At 34.8% G+C, this 17766-nt stretch overlaps 1 protein-coding gene across 1 annotated transcript; it reads right to left on the bottom strand.

Moving 5' to 3' along the window:
* Positions 1-2125: 2125 nt before the first annotated feature.
* Positions 2126-14909, bottom strand: LOC137623554 (uncharacterized). Its single transcript, XM_068354385.1, is given in 10 exon segments — positions 2126-3109; positions 3270-3623; positions 3800-3874; positions 5119-5223; positions 11814-11850; positions 12698-13104; positions 13106-13402; positions 13570-13671; positions 14060-14134; positions 14861-14909. Coding segments are annotated over 10 exon segments (2292 nt in total). The 5' UTR covers positions 14873-14909; the 3' UTR covers positions 2126-2281.
* Between the last annotated feature and the right edge of the window lie 2857 nt (positions 14910-17766).

Here is a 17766-nt window from a genome sequence, read left to right as displayed (position 1 = left end):
CAGCCGATGGTCTTGTTTAATCTGTCTTATTAAGCCGATTGTTTTTTGGCTCAACCTGTCATATTCAGCCGATGGTCTTGTTTAATCTGTCTTATTAAGCCGATTGTTTTTTGGCTCAACCTGTCATATTCAGCCGATGTTCTTGTTTAATCTGTCTTATTAAGCCGATTGTTTTTTGGCTCAACCTGTCATATTCAGCCGATGGTCTTGTTTAATCTGTCTTATTAAGCCGATTGTTTTGTGGCTCAACCTGTCATATTCAGCCGATGGTCTTGTTTAATCTGTCTTATTAATCCGATTGTTTTTTTTGGCTCAACCTGTCATATTCAGCCGATGGTCTTGTTTAATCTGTCTTATTAAGCCAATTCTTTTTGCTTAAACTGTCATATTCATTCGATGTTCTGATTTAATTTGTCATATTTAGTTATTTTTCTACTTAACCTGTCATATTCAGCCGATGTCCTTATTTAATCTGTCATATCTAGTTATTTTTTTACTTAACCTGTCATATTCAGCCGATGTTCTTATTTGATCTGTCATATTTAGTTATTTTCTTACTTAACCTGTCATATTCAGCCGATGATCTTATTTAATATCATATTTAGTTATTTTTTTACTTAACCTGTCATATTCAGCCGATGTTCTGATTTAATTTGTCATATTTAGTTATTTTTCTACTTAACCTGTCATATTCAGCCGATGTCCTTATTTAATCTGTCATATCTAGTTATTTTTTTACTTAACCTGTCATATTCAGCCGATGTTCTTATTTGATCTGTCATATTTAGTTATTTTTTTACTTAACCTGTCATATTCAGCCGATGTTCTTATTTAATCTGTCATATTCAGTTATTTTTTTACTTAACCTGTCATATTTAGCCGATGTTCTAATTTAATCTGTTATATTTAGTTATTTTATACTTAACCCATCATATTCAGCCGATGTTCTTATTTAATCTGTCATATTTAGTTATTTTTTTACTTAACCTGTCATATTCAGCCGATGTTCTTATTTAATCTGTCATATTTAGTTATTTTTTCACTTAACCTGTCATATTCAGCCGATGTTCTTGTTCACTCTGTCATATTTAGTTATTTTTTTTACTTAACCTGACATATTCAGCCGATGTTCTTATATAATCTGTCATATTTAATTATTTTTTACTTAACCTATCATATTCAACCGATGTTCTTACTTAATCTGTCATTTTTAGTTATTTTCTTACTTAACCTGTCATATTCAGCCGATGTTCTTGTTTAATCTGTTATATTAAGCCGATGGTTTTGTTTAATCTGTCTTATTCAGCCGATTTTCTTGCATAACCTTTCACATTCAGCCAATTTTCTTGTCTAACCTGTTATATTAAGTCGATTTTCTAGCTTAAACCGGTCATATTTAGCCAATTTTCTTGCCTAACCTTTTCTCTAAGCCAATTTTCTTGCTTAACCTGTCTCTCAGACAATTTTCTTGCTTAACCTGTTCATAGCCAATTTTCTTGCTTAACCTGTCTCTCAGACAATTTTCTTTGTTAACCTTTCTCTATCAGCCAATTTTCTTGTTTAATCTGTCATATTCGGGTGATTTTCTTCCCTAATCTGTCAGATTCAGCCGATTTTTCTACTTAACATGTCATATTCAGCAGATTTTCTTACTTATCATGTCATATTCAACCCATTTTTTTACTTAACATGTCATATTCAGCAGATTTTCTTACTTAACATGTCATACTCAGCAGATTTTCCTGATTAACTCGTCTTAATCAGCCAATTCTATTGATGAAACTATAATTTTAGCTGGTTTTATTGATGAACCTGTCATTTCTAGCTGATTTTCTTGAGCATCATGTCTTTATCAGCCGATATACTTACTATACCAGATATTAAGCCAAGAACTCTTAATGGGCAGTACGCTAACTAAGCAGTTAAACGATAATTTAAAATTCATCTTTCCTATTAACAACTGAGATTCTAGTGTTTATAGTATCCGCTTACTTTTTGTGCGAACTCGCGTCTAAATGGAAATAGAAGTGTAGAAAATATGTTGTAAAAAATTATCAAAAGATAAAAAAAAATAGATAGAGACTTCCATAGCGTAATTGAGGTTCCATAAAGTAATATAGCCATATAATGCTTTATTTTAATCTCATAGTAATATGAAAAGATGCGGTTTCCAATTTGAATAAATAAGACAATAAATTAAGACAGCTGATGACATTTCAAAATATCATAATATTAGCAATTGAAAGTCTATGGAAATTATGTGGAAGCAAAGTTCATATAATTATTTGGATTCATTTGAGTCAGGGATGAAATAGTTAGTGCTCGGGGGAAGATAGCTTGGAGCTTCGAAGGATTCAACTGACTCGCTGGAGTCAGGAGCGGAATAAACTGGTCTTGGAATCTCCCTGGATTCTTCACTTGACTTAGGAGCGGAGTAAACAGGTCTTGGAGTAGTGTAGCGAGGAATCTCCCTAGATTCTTCGCTTGACTCAGGAGCGGAGTAAACAGGTCTTGGAATAGTGTAGCGAGGAATCTCCCTAGATTCTTCGCTTGACTTAGGAGCGGAGTAAACAGGTCTTGGGGTAGTGTAGCGAGGAATCTCCCTAGATTCTTCAGATTCGCTGGAATCAGGAGCGGAGTAGAGATGCCTTGGGGGAGTATAGCGAGGAATCTCCCTAGATTCTTCGCTTGACTTAGGAGCGGAGTAAACAGGTCTTGGGGTAGTGTAGCGAGGAATCTCCCTAGATTCTACAGATTCGCTGGAATCAGGAGCAGAGTAGAGACGCCTTGGGGGAGTGTAACGAGGAGCTTCGAAGGATTCATCGGATTCACTGGATCCTGACTCATAAGATTCATATGAATCGGGGAACTGGGCTTCACCCTCGTAGCTGACATCAGCGATGTATCCAGAATCTCCCTCGACAAAGTAAGTCACCTTCTGGAGACGGGAGTCGGGAAGCTGGACGTGGTACGATCCGTGAGTCTCGTCTCCATCGCGTTGCTCCTCGTGTCCGAAATCGTTGCCAGATGGCTCGTGTTGCACTTCGTAGCTGAAGTCGTACTGAGCTTCTGTAGATTCGTAGGACTCGGCTGACTCTTCGGAAGATTCCTGAGCAAAGAAATGTTGAAAATATTAAGTATAATGAAGTAAAGACCTTCACTTGAAACATTCCGTGATATTATAGTCACTCAATTACTTTTAAAAGACTACCATCTACATACGTCTTTCTTGTCTTTAGTGGAAAGTATTCTATTGTAAATACACTTACTTCACTGCTTGCTGGTCTAGGTGGACGGTAGACAACTTCCTCACTGCTATCACGCCTGAAGAACTCTTCACTGCTTGCTGGTCTAGGTGGACGGTAGACAACTTCCTCACTACTTGCTGGTCTAGGTGGACGGTAGACAACTTCCTCACTGCTATCACGCCTGAAGAACTCTTCACTGCTTGCTGGTCTAGGTGGACGGTAGACAACTTCCTCACTGCTATCACGTCTTACAAATTCCTCACTACTTGCTGGTCTAGGTGGACGGTAGACAACTTCCTCACTGCTTGCGGGCCTAAACAATTCCTCACTGCTTGCACGGAACCGTACCTCCTCTGACGAAGCTCTGAAAGCTCTCTGTAAAATTTTCACCAATTGAAATTAATCCTCTGGTTTAATGTAATCAAAATTTAACTTTATCAGAAACAGAAAGATTTAATTCGTTTTGAGTTATATCAATATCCTGTGATTATCTTATGTTTATTTCAGCAGTATAGGATCAGAAAAGCAGCCTTTTGAAGTAAAGTAGGTACCTGTGGAGGGCCATAAACGTATCCTTCTCCGCTATCAGCAACAGCCAAAGCTGTTACCCCAAGGATTACTAATATCTGTGAAGAGAGAAGATTTATATTAGATAAATAGGATTTGATCAGTATTCATTTCATCATCATCATCATCATCATCATCATCTCCTACGGCTATTGACGCAAAGGGCCTCGGTTAGGTTTCACCAGTCGTCTCTATCTTGAGCTTTTAAATCAATACTTCTCCATTCATCATCTCTTACTTCGCGCTTCATAGTCCTCAGCCATATAGGCCTGGGTCTTCTAACTCTTCTAGTGTCTTGTGGAGCCCAGTTCAAAGTTTTGGTGAACTAATCTCTCTTTGGGAGTGCGATTGAAATATTGAATAGAATATTTATTTGAAAGCGCCTGTGGATTTCAAAGTAAAAAAATAAGCGTGCTGTTATTAATAAGAAATTGATCAGTAACACTTATTTCACGATATTTATACGTTCATTTAGTGCATCAAAAGAACATTATGATAAACCAACATTAATATATTATGAAATTATTAGATTAAAGATTAGATGATTATTTTACCTGATTTACATAAAGAAAATCTTTGTTAAGAACAGGATTCTTAGCAACAAAAAGACAGTAAATAGTTATTGTACCAGATTTACATAGAAAATATATTTGTTTATAACAAGATCTTGACATCTAAAAGACTGTAAATATTGATTTTACGCGATTTACATAAAAAAATTATTTATTTAGATCAAGCGGCTAGACAACAAATACAAATACCAGTATATTACAATTTATGATAGCTCATTATCAAAATCTGAATATTCTCTAAAAGAGATAAAAAGAAAGATAATGAGACCGGGAGATAAAGAGGGTAGAATATGTAGATAAGAGAGGATATTACACGGGTAAAAAAACGTAATCTTAATCGGAAATTCTCCGTAAATATATACTGTTCTCAGCCGTATTTCAGTAAAATGTAGACGACCGTAATTTTCCCCCTACTTTCTGGCAAGAGCCCGTGTCTTACATAAGGTAAGGCAATGTACACACACACACACACACACACACACACACACACACACACACACACACACACACCCCTACTTTGCTATTATATTTTACGGGTTGGTGACCGTAATATAGTGATATCCCGTTAATATATAACCATCTTTTAAAACTGTAATTGCCTGGCACCATTTGTTCCAAGATTTTTTCCGTTTTTAAAAGCAAAATTTTGAACATTGTATGCTTTCCAAAACCAGAATAGAACCTCATTAATCATACACCAATTGAAGAAAGATACGAGCACCAATACGAACCTTAATGTTCATGATGAATCGCCGTTTCAATCTGCCTGTGCCCTTAGGTCGTGGACGCTTTTGTTTATATACTGGGCAGGCAGACTTCCACGAAGACAGAGCCATCTATCGGACAAAAATTCCAGTTTTTTTGGTAGGGTGTTGCAGGCACTCAGATCCCCAACGCCGGCGTTGCCTTGATTATGATGTCCAAAGACCGTTGAGAAATCATTTGGGTGTTTTGCCACGCCGTGTTTTTGGCGTCCTTTGTGTTCCTTATCTTATTTTATTATTTTGTTCCATTCTTGGAATGAGATTAAGTCCTGGGAGATATTATTGTTGCTTGATCATTGTTTACTTGTGTCTCATGTGAAAGTAATTGTCGATGGATTTATTATTATTATTATTATTATTATTATTATTATTATTATTATTATTATTATTATTATTATTATTATCAAGACAATCCTTCTCATATTTTACCATAAAACCGATACTGCATTTTAAAGACTCTTATCTGCTAAATATTTGGTATGATGTTTGGATCACCTAAATTTGCTATTTTTAACAGTTTTGTTTCTATTATATATATATATATATATATATATATATATATATATATATATATATATGTATATACATATATATATATATATATATATATATATATATATATATATCTGTATATATATCTGTATATATATATATATATATATATATATATATATATATATATATATATATAAATATATATATATATATATATATATATATGTATGTATATATATATATATATATATATACATACATATGTATCCTCAGCTGTTGATAGTCCCTTGCAGGATGAAGGCCTTATACATGTCCTTCCACTCCAGTCTGTTTATTGTCTTTCTATGACAGTCTATACATTTCTATACCAGTCTTCACCAGCAAATATTTCTTAGTTTGTCAATCCATTGTCTTATCTACTATCCCCTACTTCTTTTGCAATCTCTGGGGACCTATTCTGTTATTCTTCTTATCCATCTATTTTTCGTCATTCTCATTATATGTCCTGCTCATGTCCATTTCTTTTTCTTACATGTTGTTAGAATATCCTCTACTTTAGTTTGCTCTCGTATCCATGTTGCTCCTTTTAACAAGCATTTCTTTCATGTAGACAGTCGTATTTTTTTTTAATCTTAATGCTAATGAGTAGTGAAATATCATGTGCTACCGAATAAAGTCATATTTCGTACAATGGAGAAATGCATACATTCACATCTGTTAACTACCTCTGCCAACAAAGTTAGATGGAGGTTATGTTTTCGCCCCTGTTTGTTTATGTGTGTTTGTTTGTGAACAGCTTCGTGGACATCTTTTAAATCGTAGAGTAATGAAACTTTCAATGATTAACTTTTATGTAAAAAGTTGTAAATTATTAATATTTGGAAGGTCAAGGTTAAAGGTCAAGGTCACGGTCAAGCAAAATGTCCAATTCACGTAATACGCCTTAAGTTTGGACATCGTTGCCACAGAGACTTCAACTTTGGTTCATATTTGAGTGTATGAAATTCCACGCTAATCAATATAGGTTAAGGTCAAAAGTCAAGGTCAAGGTTGAGCAAAAGGTCGAGAAATAAGCTGCCACAGTGGAGGTCTGCACTCTTTTACAACGCTTCCATAAGTCTAAAATTACTACCAGAAGTCTAAAATTACTACCAGAAGTCTAAAATTACTACCAGATCTTTGCTCAGACAACATCTATTATTATTATTATAATTATTATTATTATTATTATTATTATTATTATTATTACTATTATTATTATTATTATTATCATTATAATACTGAATACCCCTCTAGTGTCTAGGTAGATAGATACATCCATTTACTGCTAGTGAGTTTTGCTTCATTATCATTATCAAAACGGTTCAACACCTTGTTAAACTAATGAATATCCAAGCTTATAGGTAATTGCTTGATGTGTGAATGTCAATCTTAAACATATTATTATTATTATTATTATTATTATTACTATTATTATCATTATTATTATTATTATTATTATCATTATTATTATTATTATTATTATTATTATTATTACTATTATTACTTGCCAAGCTACAACCCTAGTTGGAAAAGCAGGATACTATAAGCCAAGGGCCTCCAACAGGGAAAATAGCCCAGTGAGGAAAGGAAGCAAAGAAAAATAAAAACATTTAAAGAACAGTAACAGCACTAAAATAAATATTTCCTACATAAACTATAAAACCTTTAACAAAACAAAAGGAAGAGAAATAAGATACAATAGTGTTAAAGAGTGTACCCTCAAGCAAGAGAACTCTTGATGAATAATGTCTACCCCAATTTGATTTGAGGCAATTTTAACTTTCTCTAAATGAAGCAACGCCTTTTGAGGTTATGTAGTAATCCAAGTCTGGCACTGACGAAAGCCTTTATCCAAGGACAGGCTACGCCCCCTTTAAGAGAAGTGTTTTAGTTGGGGAATATAAAAACATGAAGAGTTAATTAAGATACATACATAAAAAAAAAGTTAATAAAACTTAGTCTCTCTCTCCTCTCTCTCTCTCTCTCCTCTCTCTCTCTCTCTCTCTCTCTCTCTCTCTCTCTCTCTCTCTCTCTCAGGAGTTAGTTAACATCTATGAGTAAAAAAAAATTAACAAATCTCTCTCTCTCTCTCTCTCTCCTCTCTCTCTCTCCTCTCTCTCTCTCTCTCTCCATGAAGAGTTGATTACCATCTAAGCATAGAAAATCTATTAACCTCTCTCTCTCTCTCTCTCTCTCTCTCTCTCTCTCCTCTCTCTCTCTCTCTCTCTCTCTCTCTCTCTCCATGAAGAGTTGATTACCATCTATGCATAGAAAATCTATTAACACCCTCTCTCTCTCTCTCTCTCTCTCTCTCTCTCTCTCTCTCTCTCTCTCTCTCTCTCTCTCCTCTCTCTCTCTTAAGAGTTGATTAACATATATGCATAGAAAATTTATTGATTCTCCCTCCCCATGAAGAGTTGATTACCATCTATGCATAGAAAATCTATTAACCTCTCTCTCTCTCTCCTCTCTCTCTCTCTCTCTCTCTCCTCTCTCTCTCTCTCTCTCTCCTCCTCTCTCTCTCTCTCTCTCTCTCTCAGGAGTTAGTTAACATATATGTTTAAAAATAATTAACAAACTTTCTCTCTCTCTCTCTCTCTCTCTGAAGTTAGTTTACCATCTGTGAGTAAAAAGAATTAACAAATCTCTCTCTCTCTCTCTCTCTCTCTCTCTCTCTCTCTCTCTCTCTCTCTCTCTCTCTCTCTCTCTCTCCATGAAGAGTTGATTACCATCTATGCATAGAAAATCTATCAACCTCTCTCTCTCTCTCTCTCTCTCTCCTCTCTCTCTCTCTCTCTCTCTCTCTCTCTCTCTCTCTCTCTCTCTCTCTCTCTCTCTCTCTCATAATGATAAGGATAATAATAACAATAACTATAGAGGTAAATTATCATAAGAATCAAACAATATTTAAAAGGAATCATCAAATTTAATTTTCTAAATCAAAACAAAAAGAAAGTAAATCAAAGAACACAGTATTTAGGCCAAGTAGGCAAATTCACGCAACGACCTCATTTGTAATCTTCCCCAAAGCAAAAGAAAAACATCTCAAAGATCAACTTGACTTTCAGCAATCAGTCCCAACACCTTTACGCCTGAATAGACACTCAAAGGCTACTTTTGTCAAAGGGATAAGAAATTACTTATCTATTAGGCCTTCAAAACTCTCATGTTTGGGTTCTTGACGTTGTAAAGTAACCAAGTCTTATAAAAAGAAAATACCGTCCAGTGTTGTAACGTAACACAATCTTATAAAAGAAAATACGGTCCAGGGTTGTAACATAACCCAATCGTATAAGTGAAAATACGGTCCAGGGTTGTACCGTAACACAATGTTATAAGGGAAAATACGGTCCAGGGTTATAACGTAATCCAATCTTATCAAAGGAAATACTTTCTAGGGTTGTACCGTAACTCAATCTTATAAAAGAAAATACTGGCCAGGGTTGTAACGTAACATAATCTTATAAAAGAAAATACGGTCCAGGGTTGTAACGTAACATAATCTTATAAAAGAAAATCCGGTCCAGGGTTGTAACGTAATCCAATCGTATAAAAGAAATTACGGTCCAGGGTTGTAATGTAACCCAATCTTATAAAAGAAAATATGGTCCAGGGTTGTAACATAATCCAATCTTATGAAAGAAAATACGCCCCAGGGTTGTAACATAATCCAATCTTATAAAAGAAAATACAGTCCAGGGTTGAAACATAACACAATCTTATAAAAGAAAATACGGTCCAGGGTTGTAACGTAACACAATCTTATATAAGAAAATGTTGTCCAGGGTTGTAACGTAATCCAATCTTATAAAAGAAAATACGGTCCAGGGTTGTGACGTAACACAATCTTATAAAAGAAAATACGGTCCAGGGATGTAATGGAACACAATAATATAAAAGAAAATACGGTCCAGGGTTGTACCATAACCCAATCTTATAAATGAAAATACGGTCAAGAGTTGAACAGTAACACAATCTTATAAAAGTAAAATACGGTCAAGAGTGGAACCGTAACCATTTATATAAAGAAAATACGGTCAAGAGTGGAACCGTAACCATTTATATAAAGAAAATACGGTCAAGAGTGGAACCGTAACCATTTATATAAAGAAAATACGGTCAAGAGTGGAACCGTACCCATTTATATAAAGAAAATACGGTCAAGAGTGGAACCGTAACCATTTATATAAAGAAAATACGGTCAAGAGTGGAACCGTAACCATTTATATAAAGAAAATACGGTCAAGAGTGGAACCGTACCCATTTATATAAAGAAAATACGGTCAAGAGTGGAACCGTAACCATTTATATAAAGAAAATACGGTCAAGAGTGGAACCGTAACCATTTATATAAAGAAAATACGGTCAAGAATGGAACCGTAACCATTTATATAAAGAAAATACGGTCAAGAATGGAACCGTAACCATTTATATAAAGAAAATACGGTCAAGAATGGAACCGTAACCATTTATATAAAGAAAATACGGTCAAGAGTGGAACCGTACCCATTTATAAAAAGAAAAAACGGTCCAGGGTTTTAAATTATCCCATTCCTATTAAAGAAAATACGGTCTAAGGTTGTAACATAACCCAATCTTATAAAAAGAAAATACTGTCCTTATTAAAGGAAAACAGACATGAATACTCGACTCACTCAGGGAAGTAGGCAAAAGCCATAACTGTTAAGATACGAATGATTATATAGAGATATTTATACATTCAACTTAAGCTCCAAAGAAATCAGTTATTTTGCTGGAAGCAACGCACTATGAACTTTAAGGTAGAACTCCCTTATTTTTCCTCTCCACTATATTCTTTTCCTTATTTCAATTCCTTACACCATTTACTTCTCTCCCTTTATTTATCCTACCTTATTTCAAACCTTATTTTGCTTCCCTCCGTACTTTTTTTTCTTTTGTTAAAAGTATTTTATTAACTTATTAACTTATTCACATTTCACGTCTCAAAGTCGATGATAAAAGAGAATTAATTACTTAGTTGCTATTCATATTTGATTTAACATGAATGAGGTGTAAATAGGCATGAGGCCAGTATATATATATATATATATATATATATATATATATATATATATATATTAATATATATATATATATATATATATATACATATATATATATATATATATATATATATATATATATATATATATACATATATATATATATATATATATATATATACATATATATATATATATATATATATATATATATATATATATATATATATATATATATATATATATATATATTATATATATACAGTATATGCATATATATATATATATATATATATATATAATGTCTGGGTTTTTCTGCTCATAATTCATTTTCGCATTCATGTAAAAAATATGTTTGTCAGTATCCACAAATTATATTAATCTACAAAAGCTCTCTCTCTCTCTCTCTCTCTCTCTCTCTCTCTCTCTCTCTCTCTCTCTCTCTCTCAGGGTGTTACTGAAACGTGTGATGATTCAGTTACCCAAAAAAGAATCATCCATATAAGAAATCTAGTCCTCCAATTATCATCAAATCACTGCCCTCATGTTAACAGAATTATATTCAATACTTTTCTTCTGGCAATTTCTTATGGGTAATTTCACTCACCATTCGCCACGCCCATTTTACTCTAAAGACCAAGGAAATACCTTAAGCTCATCCAAGCGTTCGGTGCTTAAATTATCATTCGGATTAACGTCACGTATTCGAATGAGAGGCATTACTCTTTCTACAAGTGAGAAACAGTACCAGCTATCGACTCAACAGAAGGTATTTAGAAATGATGCTAACGCATGCGGGATATTTGTATCTTGGCACTCATCTCCCTTATGTTATAAGAAATTGTCTTAACTATCTTATTCTGATGATAATTACTACTATTGTAGTTTATTTATTTCCTTATTTCCTTTCCTCACGGGGCTATTTTCTCTGTTGGAGCCCTTGGGCTTATAGCATCTTGCTTTTCCAATTAGGATTATAACTTAGCAAGTAATAATCTATCTATATATATATATATATATATATATATATATATATATATATCCTTTTTTTTTAGTTATGCCCAGCGGCATTGCCCGACATATATCTACTCGGTCTCTCACCGTCCCTGAGGTAGGGGCAAGAGGGAGTAGTCGTACCCTGTGGAGAGGGGGTACCCAAATAGGAAAGGGGAGTGGTTACGAATGGTTGAATCTATGTGTGTGCATATCTATCTACATATTTAGCCATGACGGGTCGCCTATACTGTTTTGGTGTAATAATTGTATTTCATTTTCGCAATATGCATACATCTTGAATAATTTCATCATCTAAGATATGACGTTACCTATGTTTCATCCAGGGCTCCTTTGGTATACAGTGAATAGGGACATGACGTCATAGGTTTGTTTTAGATAAGTAGTAGGGCCCCCTTGGTGAGTTGAGACATGGAGTTTCAGATTGGATTAGGTATCAGGAAGATTTGATGTTTACTAGTGATGGGGCATGGGTAGATATTTAACTTTTTGTGCATGAGTGTGTTTATGTACTTATGTGAGCTTCTGATTCACATGACTGAAACAATCTTTCATTAATGCATGTAGAACTGATGGGGCAATTGCATAATGACTGGATATGCCAAATAGATTTTCATGAACAACCCAGTTTTCCCATATCAGGTCAGAAATGCATTTCACTGCCTAAACCCCTGTCTATTAGACTTGATTAACATATACCGAATCTATTCTAACATTGTTGGTACCTTGATCAGCCTGAAAAGTCTCTTGACATAATGATCACCATATTGCACATTATGAGGAATATTCTATTCTTTATAACATAAGAGGAAAACTCATTCTTCTTTCATATATGCTTTATTTCTTATAGAATTTGAAGATTATAAATAAATAAATAGACTGTAAGAGAACCATTACAATAAACCATTTCATCATTCTGTGGAGATTTGAGAGCTTCAAAGTATCTAAAGATAATCCTTTAATGAAACTACTTGGATTCATTGGAGTCTGGGACGCCATATGCCCTCCTGGGTGCTTCAACAGACTCATTGGAGTCTGGGATTCCATAAGCTCTCCTGGGTGCTTCAACAGACTCATTTGAGTCTGGAGCACCATAAATTCTCCTTGGGGCCTCAACGGATTCGTCTGAGTCAGGGGAAGAATAGAATCTTCTGGGGGCTTCAAAAGACTCATTGGATTCAACAGAATTACTGGATGCAAAGACTCTCCTTGGAGGTGGAGTGTAGCGAGGAGCTTCGGTAGACTCGTCGGACTCCTTGGAAACTGGAGCGGAATACACACGTCTTGGTGGTGTATAACGAGGAGCTTCAAAAGACTCATCTGACTCCTTGGGAACAGGAGCTGAATACACACGTCTTGGTGGGGTATAGCGGGGGAGCTTCGAAAGACTCATCGGATTCGTCAGACTCATAGCGTTCGTAGGACTCGGGGAACTGAGCCTCTCCCTCGTAGCTGACGTCAGCAATGTAGCCGGAATCTCCATCCACACGGTAGGTGACCTTCTGGAGACGGGAATCTGGAAGGTGGACGTAGTATGAACCCTGAGTGTGGTCGCCATCACGGGACTCCTCGTGGCCGTAATCGTTGCGGGAAGGATCGTGCTTCACGGCGTAATTGAAAGCATATTGGGCTTCACTGGACTCATATGACTCAGGGGAAGATTCTTCAGACGATGCCTGAAATAAGGTAGGAGAACTGCAGTTAGATATTTGCTTACAGAGTTGGGTGTTTATAAGTCAATCATTCCTAATTTATAGTCGAAACTGATTCTTCAAATTTCATAAAAGAAAATAGGATCATTCTGGAGGGGTATATTACATGGCAAGTTAAGGTTTGTACTCACACGTCTTGGACGGTAGACATATTCTTCGCTGCTTTCAGAAGATCTCACAACATTCTGCACCTCCACAGACTCACTGGATTCTCGTGACACATCAAAAGAAACCTGTCAAATAAGACATTTTTTAAAGTTTTAATGGCCGGTCATGAATGGTAGAGGCAAGGCCCAGTGACAATGTCCTACCTAGGAGGACAATGACCTAGGGCAAGGGAGGGCTAGGCAATGGCTGCTGATGACTCAGCAGGTAGACCTAGAAGCTCCCCCAAACATCCCATCCTTAGCTCGCAAGGATGGTGAGCTTGCAGACACTACAAGAAACTGTCTAGTTTGAGCAGGACTTGAACCCTAGCCCGGCGTTCACCAGGAAGGGATGTTTCCTATAGGCTATCAAAAACTTATTCTTCAATACAAACTATATAAAATCTTCTCCACTATAACCGTAAATGTCACTAATTCTCATTTTACTAGAAACTACCAGTTGTTTAAAATTTACCTGAGGTGGACGGTACGCATACCGCTCTCCGCTATCCGCAGCTGCTAGAACTGCACAGCTCAGGACGAATAGCACCTGTAAAAAAAATATGCATTTAGTTATTCTATTTCATTATGCACTTCTATCCACTTCATCTGATGGGTGGAGAGTCACCAGAAAGAGTACTGTCATCCAGTTTTTTAGTATGTCTTCAGGGATGAGGCATATTTGAAACTCGGTAGACTAGTGGGTGTGGATGATAGCTGGGAACAAGTCACGGACCTGGCAAACGTGAAGTATGCTCATAAAAGGTTATACACCCATATACGTTTATACACACAAATGCTCATGTGCACATACAAGAACACACTCATATATATATATATATATATATATATATATATATATATATATATATATATATATATATACATATATGGATATATGTATATATATATATATATATATATATATATATATATATATATATATATACATGTATATACATATATACATGTATATATACATATATGTATACTACATATATAGACATATATGCATATAGGCTATATGTATACACACACATATATATATATATATATATATATATATATATATATATATATATACAGAGAGAGAGAGAGAGAGAGAGAGAGAGAGAGAGAGAGAGAGAGAGAGAGAGAGAGAGAGAGAGAGAGAAAGAGAGAGAGAGATTAAGGTTTTATCTTTGACATACAAACAAGGAAATCAAAAGCCTTACAATTCAACCAGGAAATCCAATATCAAATTCACAGCGACATTCAGAAACCGCAAGCTACTTACTTGAGTGTTCATGACGAATGTTGTCTGGATCGACTCACAGAACCACACGGTCCAGACTTTGTTTATATAGTTCAGCGTTCCACCAGACACCGCAGCGTCACGGGTAACATTCCACTTTTTGCAGCAGGTGTTGCCAAACTTCCACCGGGACCCACGGTCGTTTATTTTGCATTTATTCGAATTTGTGGCGAAATGCCAGTGCCAAGAAGATCATTTAGTCGTAAATTCGTTCCTTTGACTTTTATTTATCGGACATTACTTGTAATTCAATTAGGCATCCATTATTTTGAACTTATTTCGACAAATACATTGATTTCAAAATACATTAGCCTGAGTGTATGTGAAATTAATTATGTATGTAGCATCTAAGTTTATTTGTGATCTATGAATATGTGAACTAAATTTTGTCATGAATTGATTTGGAGGATTTATTTATGTATCATAGATTCATCCACTTTACATTGTATATGAAATAAGTTTATTCTATTAAGTAACCTAGTTATATTATAATTTATTCTGGCTGTTTTCTATTTCTTCTCATAAGAGCATTAAAATAATAATAATAATAATAATAATAATAATAATAATAATGATAATAACAATAACAATAACAATAATAATAATAATAATAATAATAATAATAATAATAATAATAATAATAATAATAGATCTTGTTTTAAAGATTGTCAAAACACAAATTAACTTTTCCTAATAGTCAAAATAAACGTACTGTGGATTATAACATTAGCATTATTTTATAGCAATATCACAATCAAATCTTTTTGATAAGAAGGGATTTATGAATGTCGGAGGGGTACTCATACCCCTCCCGGTCTCTACCTAGTCCTCATATACAAAAACGTAGAATCCTCTAAAAAATACAACAAAATAGTTGTACATTATTCGTAACTTAACTCTGTTGTTTCACACGAGGCGGTTTCCACCGCGTGGTTTAATACCCGTTGTCAACATACCGCGCGGTTTAATACCCGTTGTCAACATACCGCGCGGTTTAATACCCGTTGTCAACATACCGCGCGGTTTAATACCCGTTGTCACATACCGCGCGGTTTTAATACCCGTTGTCAACATACCGCGCGGTTTAATACCCGTTGTCAACATACCGCGCGGTAGAAATCACTTAGTTTGAACAAGACCCGAGTAGCTATAGTCTACGTTTGACATTTAACTCGTAAGATTTGGAAATTGGCGAAAGTGATATTAATCAAAAGTTGAGATTTCGTATCATGATGAAATCCTTCGCTAAGCGATGATGATATGTATGTCGTTAAATGTTATTAATATGGAAAAAACATAGCCTCTGTACCATGGTCTTCCACTGTCTTGGGGTAGAGCTCTCTTGCCTGAGGGTACATTCGGGTTCTTCATCAGATGATGAAGGTATGTATTTCGTTAAATGTTATTAATATGGAAAAAAACATAGCCTCTGTACCATGGTCTTCCACTGTCTTGGGGTAGAGCTCTCTTGCCTGAGGGGTACATTCAGGCAAACTATTCTATCTTATTTCTCTCCATGGAATTTTTGTTTAAGTGTTTATGGTTTATATATGAAAGATTTATGTTAATGTTGTTATTGTTCTTGAAATATTTTATTCTAATTGTTCATTACTTCTCTTGCAGTTTATTTATTTACTTGTTTCCTTTCCTCTCTGTCCTATTTTTCCCTGCTGGAGCCCTTGGGCTTATAGCATCATGCTTTCCCATCTAGGGTTGTAGCTTAGCTAGCAATAATGATAATGATTATTTTTCCCTGTTGGAGCCCTTGGGCTTAAGGCATCCGGCTTTTCCAACTAGGGATGTAGCTTAGGTCATAATAATAATAATAATAATAATAATAATAATAATAATAATAATAATAATAATAATAATAATAATAATAATTTACTTTTCATAAATTTATACTCAAACAAGTCAACTTTAGTTAGAACAAACGTTAAATGATTTGATAGATAATATTTATTTAACAAATATAGCTTGATATTTCTATCTTAATTGATATACCCTGAAGGATCTTTGACCCATTCTGATGTAGCAAATTCTTTCAAGACCAAACCTATGTCAACAAATCCTTTTATATCTTTAATACGTAAAACATATCATCAGAAATAAATTTGATCAAAACTCATTATTTTCCAATGTACTCTCAAAATATCTTAACCAGATAAGATCCAAAGAAAGTAAACTGAGGTGGTATGGTCATGTCATGAGAAGAGATGAACAGTATATTGGGAGGAGAGTGATGGAAATGGAGGTACGGGGAAGGAGAAGGAGAGGGAGACCAAAAGCGAAGGTGGATGGACTGTATCAAGGATGACCTTCGATCAAAGGGATTAACCGGTGATGAAGTGTGGGACAGAGGTAGATGGAGAACGCTGGCCAGAAACATCGACCCCACATAAAAGTGGGGAAAAGATGCAGACAAAGAAGGAGAAGTTAGATTGTATGTACATACATTCCTTTTTAGTTGGAAGGAAATGTATATGTCACTACTTTATTGTCATTTTTAAGACTAAACTTTGGATAAATGTTGAAATATCTTGAAAAGCTTTTATCAAAATCTTACCAATGAATACAATCTTGCTTTGGTTAGGTGATTTTAAAAAATGTTTCTATTTTTCAGATTTTGAGTAGTTACCAATGGCTGTGAAAGGGTTAATATCATAAGTTCAGATGAGCTCATATCTTTGTGTTTTCATCTTTCTCTTCTTCTTCCTCTTATGAAGTTTGTCATTCACCCATCCTGATAGATATTTATGTATAAAAAGTCCCATTCAACAGAGAACTAACACATAGAGTGGTTCCTTTAGATTCATTGGGTGAAGGTCTTAGAATCCTTATCTTAAGTGATGTCATGTTTTATTGGTAAATTCCAAGACAGAGGATCT

Source organism: Palaemon carinicauda, chromosome 30 (assembly GCF_036898095.1).
Source record: "Palaemon carinicauda isolate YSFRI2023 chromosome 30, ASM3689809v2, whole genome shotgun sequence".
Classification (NCBI taxonomy): domain Eukaryota; kingdom Metazoa; phylum Arthropoda; class Malacostraca; order Decapoda; family Palaemonidae; genus Palaemon; species Palaemon carinicauda.
This window is presented reverse-complemented; position numbering and strand designations above follow the sequence as displayed.